This window comes from Chrysemys picta, chromosome 1, assembly GCF_011386835.1.
Source record: "Chrysemys picta bellii isolate R12L10 chromosome 1, ASM1138683v2, whole genome shotgun sequence".
Taxonomy (NCBI): Eukaryota; Metazoa; Chordata; order Testudines; family Emydidae; genus Chrysemys; species Chrysemys picta.
The window spans coordinates 292,137,326-292,149,784 of record NC_088791.1 but is presented as its reverse complement, the minus strand read 5'-3'; the positions used below and the strand labels follow the sequence as shown (position 1 = coordinate 292,149,784).

At 38.7% G+C, this 12,459-nt stretch overlaps 1 protein-coding gene across 3 annotated transcripts in view; it reads left to right on the top strand.

Moving 5' to 3' along the window:
* VWA8 (von Willebrand factor A domain containing 8) overlaps nt 1-12,459 on the top strand; it is a 300,653-nt gene that overhangs the window by 98,612 nt on the left and 189,582 nt on the right. For all 3 annotated transcript variants that reach the window (XM_065581171.1, XM_005301483.4, XM_065581170.1), the window contains exons 11-12: nt 1,014-1,148; nt 1,248-1,325. In XM_065581171.1, coding sequence (XP_065437243.1) covers nt 1,014-1,148; nt 1,248-1,325 — 213 coding nt within the window. The remainder of the gene's footprint in view (nt 1-1,013; nt 1,149-1,247; nt 1,326-12,459) is intronic.

The following is a 12,459-nucleotide window of genomic DNA, read 5'->3' as shown; positions in this document are numbered from 1 at the left end:
ACCACATCAAATAAAATGTGCTTAGTAACATTATTCCAACACAGGATGTTGAATCAGAAAACGGAGCAAAAGTCTTCATATTAATCACATCATATACAGTTAGTCTGAATTTCTTCCTGTGAAGCTTATGGTCTGTTGGGTGGAGAAATAAGGCATTTTTTAAGAAACGCATGTTGAGCTAAATTTAAAGTAGGGGTTGAATTCAGTGAGACTGACGTATCTATGTAATAGAGGAGAGTTAGTAGGAGGCAGAGAGAGATCTGAGTCACACTGGGGAGGGATGACTTCAGAGTTTGTACGATGGAGGTGAAGAAGGAGGTTGGAGAGCAGGAGCAAATTGGGTAGAAGCTGATTGGAGAGCTGCTCTGAAGGAAATAGTTAGCTTCATTAGGCACTGTGGTGAACTGAGAGTTGATTGAGGAGTTTCTCTGAGGAATGAATGGCCCCTTTGGGAACAAGGATAGAGGAGGAATTTGAGGGGAAGCAGTGACCAGTGTGAGTGGGGAAAGAGCAACAGAATGTAGTAGTTTAAGCAGGGGTTAAACTGGAGGAAAAACAAATGTTTCTATTCTGCAAAGCTCTGCCCACTTATAACACCAGAGTGAGATTTCCTTCCAAGTGGATTGTTCATATCTTCACCATAGATCATTTCTCCTCTTTCTTACCCCCAATCTGCAATAAATGATTACAGGGCTCACTGCGTAATTGGGTTTCAGTGTTAATACCCTATTGAGGTGAGTCAGAGTCCTCTCAGGACTATTGATTCATGTTGCCTGCAAACCAAATCCAATACCGTTGCATTGATTTACATTTGATTCCTATTTCATGGCAGATTTTTTTTTCAACCACAAGCCATAAAGGTGACTTTTTTTTTTTTTTTAAGATTTAGATTCTGGAGCACAAGAATGCAGTCACCAGTGAAATGTTACAGGGTTACTGACCCAGTGTAAACCAATCTGCCCCCGAGCCTAAACCACTTTCATACAACTTGTTTATCTTTTGTCTCCTTGTAGGTCCCAGCTGGGACTAGACCATTAAAACTGTGTTCTGGATCAGACACTTTCATAAAGACTTCCAGCCATAAGCAGCTGTTGGCAGAAATGATGCAGTCACATATGGTTAAGGATATGTGTTTGATAGGCGGAAAAGTAAGAACAGTAAATTTCTTTTCCTTTTTTGCCCCTCCTTGCAAGATATTTTGAATCTAATTCCTTAATTTTTATTTCATTTTATTTTTTACTTTATAGGGCTGTGGCAAAACAGTTATTGCTAAGGAGTTTGCCAATATGTTAGGATACAACATAGAGCCTATCATGCTGTATCAGGTAAAGTAAATTATACAGTGGTGCATATGCCTTACAAATGGTCTGAAACATGAAATACATAGGTTACAGATGAAAGAAACTAGATGGAATCTCTGTGTAAGGTACAGCCTTTGAAAAATCATTCATCTAAGGAAAGAAGCAAAAGTAATATAAGAATGAAAGGAAAGTAGTTCTTGAGATACTTGGCTCACTTGCTGTCAGAATACTGAGCTGGAGAGTCTCTTCCCATTTGCAAGACAACGTAGAGACATTATTATATAGAGTGTAGTATGAAAATCTAAGGTAGGTTACTATGTGTATAGGGCCGGATGCTAATTCCCATGAAGTGAGTAGCACAGCTCCCACTGACTTCACGCTCTTAGTAGAGATAGGAAGAGAGAACTTCAGTTAGTGGAGTGTAAGGAGATTTGTTCAATAAAGTAAATTATGATATTTCTTAGTTGCAAAGAGCTGACAGCTGGTGCTGTGAATTAGCATAACTTAGTGTAAGAAAAAAAAGTTTTTTTCTTTCTAGTCTTTGGATGTTGTTCTCCTAAGTGTGTTTCCTGCCTTTGGGTCTAAATGGTGGCCAGTTGTTTTGGCATATTTAGAGGCCCTGGAAGACCTTTTCACCTTCCTTTTTTGTTTGTCCGTATGCTATACAATTGTGAAATGGAATTCTCCACCATCTACATTTTTGCATTCGGGAAGGCAGCTTCTTTATTGTGCTGAAAATGCATAATTGCTTTTATGTTTTGAGGAGCTTCTTTTTTGTGTTACTTTTTATGTTCTATATACTTTGGGGGGAATTCTGCGATACTCAGGGCCGGCTCTAGGCACCAGCAAAACAAGCTGGTGCTTGGGGCAGCACATTTTTAGGGGCGGCATTCTGGCGCGGGCCATGCCGCCCCTAAAAATGTGCCCCGGCCGCCCTAACTCACCTCCGCTGCTGCCATTCGCACGCCGCTGCTCACCCTTCCTCCCAGGCTCTCAAACCCGGGAGGGAGGGGGAGATCCCGAGCAGCCGCGGCGCGCAAAACAGCTGATTCGCGTGCCGCGGCCGCTCGGGATCTCCTCCTCCCTCCCAGGTTTGAGAGCCTGGGAGGGAGGAGGAGACCCCGAGTGGCCGCTGCGCATGCGCTGCTTCTCCCTTTCCCTCCCTCCCTCCCTCCCTCCCTCCCTCCCTCCCTCCTAGGCTTGAGAGCCTGGGGAGAGGAGGCAGGGCTGGGGATTTGGGGAAGGGGCAGAGTTGAGGTGGGGCCGGGGGTGGGGTAAGAAAAAAATGGGGGATGGGGGAGGGCGGCCAAAATTGTTTTTGCTTGGGGCGGCAAAAATCCTAGAGCCGGCCCTGGCGATACTACACGTGCAGAATTCGTGTCCCGGGTAGAATTTTTTTTTCTCTGCAGAAAATACATTCTGCTGGAGAGGTGCTGCAGTTTTGCCCACCAGGGGCTGCTGTGTCACCAGATCAGAGAACAGCCGCACCCGGGTGGGATTAGCCCCAGCGGCAGGTAGGGAAGAGAAGCAGCTGGGTTCCTCACAGCACCCTGCTTCTAGGGCCAGTTCAGGAGGCATGGGATATGGGGGGGATGCACAGCCTGGGGTTCATGGGGTTGCTGGGGGGGAGGGTCACAGACTGGGGTTCACAAGGGCTAATTGGAGGGGGACAGACTGGGAGTGGGGTTATGGGGATATGGGGGAGGGGGTAGCTGAGTGGGCATTCAGGGACACATGGGGATGGGGGAGGGGCGCAGGGACATATGGGAACAGGGGCAGATGTGCCTGACAATGAGAGAGGCTAGGAATCAGTCAGGGTCTGCATGGGGGAGGCTCCCTAACAACCCCTCCCCCCTAAAACCTCCAAAACTTCCATACTTCTCCCACTCACATCCAACAACCCTCCAAGTTCACACCCCAGTTCCTTCCCAACAATTACTTCCCTCTCCCTCAGCTCCTCCATTATCCTTGACTCTCCCAAGCCTTTGCACTGCCTCTGAGTGGTGTAGGAAATGCGTTTATGTATTGTAGTTTAAATGAATTATTACTCAGAGTTCTGTATTAATAGGCCTAGTAAGGAATCTATTTGTCAAAAAACATTTTCTGAATCTTTTTTGTTGTCTGTATTGTTACAGACATACTTGCTGACAGGTGTTTTGAAATAAATTACCAAAATAATTGAAACGTGCATGACTATATTGTGTTATTTTGACAAAATATGCAGAATTTTGGAGAATTTTAAAATATTGTGCACAGAATTTTTAATTTTTTGGCATATAATTCCCCCAGGAGTATGTTTCTTTGTTCAGATTCCATAATCTTCTCATATTGTCTTACATATTTACTTTAAACCACTACTATTTGATTTTTGTCATGATTCTTGTTATTTAATGTTTATATTAAATATAATACAGATCCCAGTCGGGATTGGGGCTCTGTTGTGGTGGGTTCTAGAAAAACACATTCAAGGATATGGTACCTAACTTTCAGAGCTTAGAATCTAAAATGAGAAGTGACTTATGAAAGGGGGGAAGGGAGTAGAGAAAGATTAATCAAATATATACAATTTTTATAGAAATTTACATTTTTTCATTGTAAATAGATAATGTAAGTGCCACTCTCTCTTTCAGTCCATCAGCCTAGCCATCATTAATTGACTGATTACCTATGTGTTGTGTCAGAGGTGGGTCTTGAGGAGAGATTTGGAGAACAAGATTGACGATTTACAGAGCAGTTCAGGGAAAGGATGGAAAGAGGTACAGAGACATTTTTGCAAGAAGCTGACAAATGAATGGCTTTGTTGGTTGACTGTAGGAGGCATGGGACAATGATCTCACTACACATTAAGCAGTGTCTGGCTTGCAGGAAAATGTGTTTGGCCAATTTCAGGGGTAGAGAGCCAGACTGACTAGCTGCGATAGCGTTAGACCGGGTCATCATGGGAACACTGACCCATTCCCCCTGCCAGGTGGCCAGAAGAGAGGAGGGAACAATGCAGGTCCATACCAGTGCAGGAAAAGCACACCTTTACCTGGACCATGCAAAGCAGCACCCACCATCCCTCCTGTGGATGTAGTTAAATATCAGGTTTTGTCATGATTTGCTGCGGGCATTATATTAGTTGCTCTTTTCTTGGGGGGCTGAGAAAGGCTTTTTCTCTCACCGTCCGATTGGCCAAGACAAGGTATGGGGTGGATTTTGCCTTCTCTATAGCAGGTTGGGGACTTAGTTAGGGCAAACATGAAAGGGAGTTGCAACTAAGATGTTGCAACTCATTATGTCAATGCAAGGTGGATTTAGTGCAAGTACTTGCTGCAATTTAAGCCCATTGCTTCTTGTCCTATCCTCAGAGATTAAAAGAACAATTTTTTTCACTCAACTTTTTATGTACTAGAAAATTATGTCCCCCATGGCCTTCTTGTCTCCAGACTAAATAAACCAAAGTTTTTCAATCTTCCCTTATCAGTCATGTTTTCTAGACCTTTAATCATTTTTATTGCTCTCGTCTGGACTATTGCTCCAATTTGTCCACATCTTTCCTGAAATGTGTTTCCCAAAACTGGACACAATACTCCAGTTAAGGTCTTATCAGGGTGGAGTAGAGTGGAAGATTTACTTCTTGTGTCTTGCTTACAACACTCCTGCTGATACATCCCTGAATTATGTTAGCTTTTTTTTTTTTTGGCAACAGTGTTACACTGTTGACTCATATTTAGCTTGTGATCTACTATAACCCCAGATGTCTTTCTGTAGTACTGCTTCCTAGACAGTCATTTCTCTTTTATCTTCATCCCCTTCATCTCCAACATTCAACAGAGTGCTGGGCAGCCAGCAACAGTCACTCTTCTTTGTCACAGGGACAGTATTGGCAACATCAAGTAGTCAAAAACCATGAATCAGGCCCCCCAAAACCATGAGATTGGCTTAAAAATCATGATATGTTAACAGAAAAGATGGACTTTTTATTTGTTTTCTGGTTTTTGAGCGTTTAAAATTCATGTTTTCAAGTTTCTTTCTGCAGCCATGAGGGCTAGAGATTTTTTTTTTTAAGGAAGCTGAGATTCTCATAATCATGTGTCTAAAAGAGTTGGGGCTTTAAGAAGAATGTCAAATATCACAAGACTCTTCATAACATAGAGGTAGTTGGCTGTGGTAGCAGGTGATAGCAGTAGTGGCAGCTTGTATGGAGGTGAAGGGAGTGAGGGTGAGGAGGAACTTTCGAGCTTACGTAGGGCTGTCAAAGTTGGTCAGTATAGGAGGGCCCACCCACAATATTCCTTCCCAGAAGTGTTCTGCCTCTGCAGTAGCCATGTGTCGCAGCTTCTGAGGTGCTACTTTTTATCTACCACTGTTTCTTCTTGCTGGGAATCCCAGCAGTACCTTTTCCTTGTCTTCTCTCATTCTCTTTATCTTCATTCAGTTTTTCTCCTTCCTTTATCCCTGCATCTCTCTCTCTCTCTTTTTCCCTTCAGTACAGAGTGCCTGAGCCTCTGGCTAGGGAGTTGCTTCAGCTGGATTCCAGATGGTAGGTTGTAAGAGACTCCTGCCAGTGTAACAAGCGTGGGGGCAGGTTTTTTCCCTCCCTCAGTGGATGGACCCAAGTGTGTTTCTTGCTCACAGGCCCCCAACCCCATCGTGGCCCTGCTTGAGCTTGGTGAAGAGGAGAGCCAATGACCTGCCAAGTGTCTCCCATGGGAATGGAAAGGAGGAGGTGGGAGAAAAGGTCTCAGTAGTGTCTAACTTAAATTCTCTTTTCAAATGACAGTGAAATAAAAAGATATTAGATAAAAAAGCTCTTCCAGAAATAATAAATCTCTCTTTAAATTGCTAAATGATAGCCAGCAAATCTCAAATTACAAACAGTAATTTAAAAAAGAATTATTTACTCCTGTTAGAATGGATATATGTGTTATTACATCCGGAAATCTGACTATGTATTCTCAAATAGCTCTCTATTTGAGCACATTTGGTAAAGTAAAGAATCATTAAACAAGTAAATATTATTATAAAAAAGAAAAAGCAGCTCACGCAAACCCTGTCTGAAACTGAAATCTGGCATATCTTGCCTACGGACCATACTTAAATTTTAGATCTTTAACATAGAAAGGTTGACAGGAACATATTTGGAAAAATTGCAAATCCACAGCTGATGTCTGTTCTGAGTCTGACAAGTTATTCCCTCATCACCATCTTTTGTCATTTTCTGTCACATAATTTTGGGGGATAGAAAATGGCTGTGGGGTATTTCTCAGTGTTAAGGTTTGATTCCCCGTCCCCGCACTGTCTTTTTTCTTGTCTATAAAAATAGGTCTTAAATAAAAGAATATGAAAAATATATCTTCCTTCAGAAGGAAGGTATTCAGAATCATCTGAAGGGCTCTGCTTTGAATTCCCATGGGAGACACAAGTCAAAATCAACCTGTGGCACATCAACATCTTCAGGGCATTCCATATCTTCAAGGCATTCCATATGTTCAGACAAAATACTATTGGTTTAGTTCTATTCATATTTATATGTGAACGTTTAAGTGATGAATAGATCAACTTGTCTCTTCCAGTATTTACCTCAGGATTAGATGATGAGGTTCAAACTCCTCTGAAGATAGTTATTGTGCACATTATTTCCCCTTCCTGTACAATTCTTCACTTTCAATGGGCTTATCTAGTATATACTTCCCAGGGGATTGGTCTTCTTTCTCTGCAGGATGGCTCAGAGTTTGATACGAGAACAGGTTGAGAATTTCAGCTAACTGGCAACAAGGGAATATGTGTTCTTTGGGGCTTGACAAATGAACCCACGCATGAACCCTGACCCTTGTTATATACGAAGGGAAATCTTCATTATTTGTGTACACAGTGTCAGGGTATTTATTCCTCACCAGTATAGGAAGCCAGTTGGTCTTGGAAACTTAGAAATATGGCTACAAATACCAGTGATTCAGGCAAAAATTTTTCCAGGCCCCATCTCTAGCCTGTATGGATCTGTAGTAAGGCAGCTAAGGACTTCCCATTTGGGAGCCCATGACAGATAAAGCTGAAAATGAGCTCAGTCACTTAATAAGAAAGCTAAAACTTTCACTTTCAAAAGGGTATCTGTGATGCCTACACAAAAGGGCCTGATCCAACTCCCACAGAAGTGAATGGGAGTCTTTCCATTGATTTCAATGGAAGTTAGATCAGATTCTAAGGAAAGAGAGTTTGCAAAGACATTTCTTTGACTTTTTGGAATTATAAAGCTATATTTAAGTGATATTAATAAGGTAAACACATGACAATTTTTAAACTTGTTATTCACTGTGTGTGTGTGTGTGTGTGTGTATATATATATATAATTTATATAGTCTGCCAGAATAGAGAGAGATTTATTTTCTGTATAAAATAATTTTTAAAATATATACTAGTGTTTTTTATTATAGAAATAACATAAAATCAAGACAAGATTAATGTAAAGGATCAGAACCATTAAAACACAAATTGTATCTAATCTTTCCAAGCCTAATTATAAGTACATTTCCAAAATATATATCCAGTTTTTGCTGGAAATTACTAAGAACTTATAAACTAAAAGTAGGAAATATCTGGTTTCTACAAAAAATTAAACTTATGATATTAAGTAATTAGCATTGTATATCAATATGTGCAATAATTTAATCTGATACTAGAACAAATATTAACTACATGCATTTATTCAATAACTAGGCAATATAGAGTTTAATAACTCTATCATATCTAGTTTTGCCTTTTTGGGTCAGGAAAAAAAGTCTTTGTGGCTTCTTTAAGAGGCCAAAATCTCTCATGATAATCCTAATCCTAAAATTCAATAAATTTTTGTGTTTTCATAGTCAGTTATAATTTAGCAAGTAATAATATAGGCACAGACATATGCAATGAAGTAAATTCAGCTGAAGAAATAACATTTTTTCCCCCCTTCAGGTTTAACTAAGTAGCCTTCAGGAAAAAGTTTTAGGAAGAAATGAAATTTCCCATATTTTATTTCCTAAAATATCTCCAGAAAGAAAGCGCGCGCAAAAAAAAGGGGGTGCGGGGGGGAGAAGGGGGAGCATGTGTTTACTTAGTAACCTTTGCATGGCTCCCAAGGATCTAATGAAAATGACAAGTATTATGTCCCTTACATCTCACTCCCCTTTAGCAACTATGGTAATAGAAGCCATCCCACTTAGCTAGTTCCCATTGCTTCGCCAACAATGATCATTTTCTTCGCAATTCAGAGGCTAGAGACTCTAGGTTTCTTACTTTTGATGCCAAGTTGGACTCACACTCTGCTAAGATTTCTCAAAAAGAAAATAGGAATGAAGTAATAGAGAAAATTTTGAGATCACATAACAACAAATGGCTGGTTTAGTGAAAGACACACCTTAGTTAAAAAAAAAAGTATTAATATGCTTATAAAGGATAATTATTTTCTGAAAAAAAATCAAAGTGAGAATTGTGTTAAAGCTACTACTATTTGAATATTAGATTTTTCTGGAACATCTGCAGGAGAGGAATGTTGGTTTTTGTTATTTTTTTTAAAGTAATTTAGACTAGTGTTTCCCAAACTGTTGTCCACAGGAAAGAGCTGTCTGGTCATATGGTACGTAGGCTGCTGCTTCTCCTCATTTCCAGTTGCTTAAGTGCATTCAGAGAGAACTAAAAATAAATTATATACTTTCCTAAAATTACTTTCCAATGTAAGCAATTGCTGTAGTTGTTACAGGGATTTTATGCAATCAGAAATGGGAGAAAAGGTGGTACATGAGAACAAAATGGGAGAGGAAGGCCTCCATGAGACAATCTCTGCATTAAAAGACAGTTTATGTAAAATTTTGGGACTCGCTGCTTTAGATTATTTGGAAGCAAGTATGAAGAATAAATTGAAATATTTGGTGTAAAATAAAACAAACAAAAAAATCAAAGAATTAACCTCCTTAAAACACAATGAAAGCTTGAGTCCAAAGGGACATAAGTCCAAAGGGAAAAGGAATAACCTTTCTGTCTTGTAACTGAATCAGGCTTTACAAAGACTTGGCTCAAAACAGAATTTTTTTTTAAATGCAGTTATTTTTCAACTTCAGAGTATGACAATATGAAATATATTACTAGTATAATATTTAAATGAGTAATCAAGGCTAAATAAATATTAATAAAAAAATCTTTGGACAAAAAACCAATAACTTTAACCACAGCACAGAAATTGAATAATTGAGAGAATTGGTAACAAGATAGTTTTTCATCTCTACATAACCAGATCAAATCCAATTCAAGTCATTTAGAATATGATGTGAAGTTTGATTTTATTTCTGAATTATACTTTATTGCATTCTGCTCTTCTGATTTTCTATCTTCAGCAAATTTAGGTTTTCCATTTGGGCTATTGGTATCTGTCTTTGTTGCACAGTTAATTTCATTCCCAAAGAGGAGTCAGATATAAAGTGAAATTTAATTTAATTTTGAATTATAATACATTTTCCCGTGCAGCATTTATTAACTACAGAATGTATAGAGAATTTCTGAAATAAGTGGCAGTTCAAGGGCACAGAAATATTTTTGGTATGTTTTCCTTTGTTTTGATAAAGATATGTTTCTCATTCTATGTGTAGACTGAGTAGTTCAGTAGCAAAGCAAAATGATGAATAAGTACAACAGTAAAAAGATGGGTTGTTTTTATGGTACTGACGGTGAAACCTTGAGTTACATATCAGTGGAAGCATCAAAGGAACAAGACTTTGTCCTGTTACTTTAAGACTGTTAATGAAATGCAGAAAGAGGAAATGATCCAGGCTGTATGATGTAATTTATTCTATTGTTATTGTTTAAAGTTCAAAGTATTTACCATTGTAAGAAGAATGTATGCAAAAGCTGGAACTGCAGCAACAAATATTTTTCCCACCTCTGATTTTTAGGCCAAATGCTGTTCACTGCAAACAACCAAACAGGGTGGATTTGATTTAAATCATGATTTAAATCACTAGTCAAGAAGACTAGATTTAATCATGGATTTCTAAATAAAAGTGCATTCTTGTTGGTTGTTACCAACCTGAAGATCCTGCATGTTCAGACATGTTCCTTTCATCATCTTCAACACAGCTTCCTTCTGAGAGGGAACACTTCTCATGATGTTGTTTCATTCGGGCAACCAGGCCTTGCATTTCTTTGTTGCACTATTTACATTTTGCACACATGCCTGTCTTACCCACAGGTAGAGGAACTTCATTAAAATATTCCCAAACTGTGTCTCTTTTACAGCCTGCTGCCATTATAGGTTTTCCCTGATAGTGAGAGAATGGTATGGTAGATCTCAAATCAATGAAAGCTACATTCAGACAGACCTCAAGACTTTTCTGGAATATGCTGCTCAAACAGTTTCACTTTTGTTTCTATTGCCTGTCCCTCCCTTCTCACATTTATCTCCAGACGACTTCTCCTTGTCCAGATCTATTTCGCCCCCAACAATCTTCTATTCATTCAAATCTTTGAAACTTTGCACTTTTAGAGAGAGGTAAGGGATTGACTCTGTGTACACAAATTTGCAGAGGGACAATATGGTTGAGGTCTGTTATTTCTCACCTCTATATATTATGTATTTATTTATTTTAAAACATTTTTGCTGTTAACAAGCATGTTATCTCTGGAGACACAAATCCACAGTTTGAGAACTGCAAAACTACGCATCTCTGATGGAATCTTCTAGACTGAACACTGAGTCCCATTGGGTAGATAGAAAGATTAACCTAAATAATCTATACAGAAGCCCCTGGAACCCCATAAGATTGGGTCCTAATCCATGAACTGTTGGAACTCATTTACAAAACTCTCCTTAAACATTACATGAATATATTGTCTCATACTATAGAATTAGAATTTATAATCCCTATTCCATGATGAGAGATATTTGAGCTATCATGTGTCTTAATTAAAACTATCTTTAGATAGGTTTTTCCTCAAAAAAACTCATCCAATTTAAATAAAAAAAAAATCATTGATTTTTATCCACGCTGTAACCAAAGTTAGGGGGCTATGCCCTGGTTAGATCATCTGCATTGAAAGTGCAGGAGGAAGGAATTCATCTTCCAGGCCACATGGTGGCCACTGCAATTTCCTCTTTCGCAATGGGGAGCATCTCCTATGAGGGAACACCCAAAGAATATATATATGTGGTGGCTGATATGCTGGCCCCTCCTCTGATTTGCTGTTGCGTTGTCTACAAAAGTACCTTCTATGCTGAGATGCAGAAAGTCCATATGGAACTCTACTCCATTTTGTATGGGGGCTCCTGGTCCCTCTATTGCTTTACCCTCTCTTCCCCCCCTTAAATATCTCAGTTATTTTATTTTGCTGGATCTTAGAAATTAATAGAATTTTTTACCTGTTTCACATCAGTGAAATCAGTATCTGATTTAATTATAGTTTCTGCAGAGTCTTACAGCTGAGTGACTTCAGTTGATGCCAGGTGACAATTGCTGTTCCCTTCTATACTCAAAGCTTTGTAGTTCTCAAATACATGTATTGCATACAACAAAAATTCCATTTAAAATGCTTTTAAAAGTTTCCCTTTTGTTGGAGTATTGAAAAGGCAATGTTAATGTGTGTAGAAACTAAACTTTTATTTAAAACACTCTGTATGTATACATCTAGAGTTCTGTGGGAAAGTGGTCAAAGATTTCTTGCCTCAATCTATTTGGGTACTTGCCCCTTAAAAAAACAAAATACAGTACTTGCCGATGAAATCAAGCTCTGATAGATCAGTATAATATAGTTTAAATTAGGGCAGTCAACTCATGTGATTAACTCAAAACAATTACCGGTAATTGCGATTAATCGCAGTTTTAATCGCACTGTTAAACAATAGAATACCAATTTAAATTTATTAAATATTTTTGGATGTTTTTCTACATTTTCAAATATATTGATTTCTATTACAACACAGTATACAAAGTAGACAGCACTCACTTTATATATTTTTTTTATTATAAATATTTGCACTGTAAAAATGGCAAACAAAAGAAATAGTATTTTTCAATTCACCTAATACAAGTACTATAGTGCAATCTCTTTATGGTGAAAGAGCAACTTACAAATGTAGATATTTTTTGTTACATAACTGCACTCAAAAATAAAACAATGCAAAACTTAAGAGCCTACAAGTCCACCACTACAA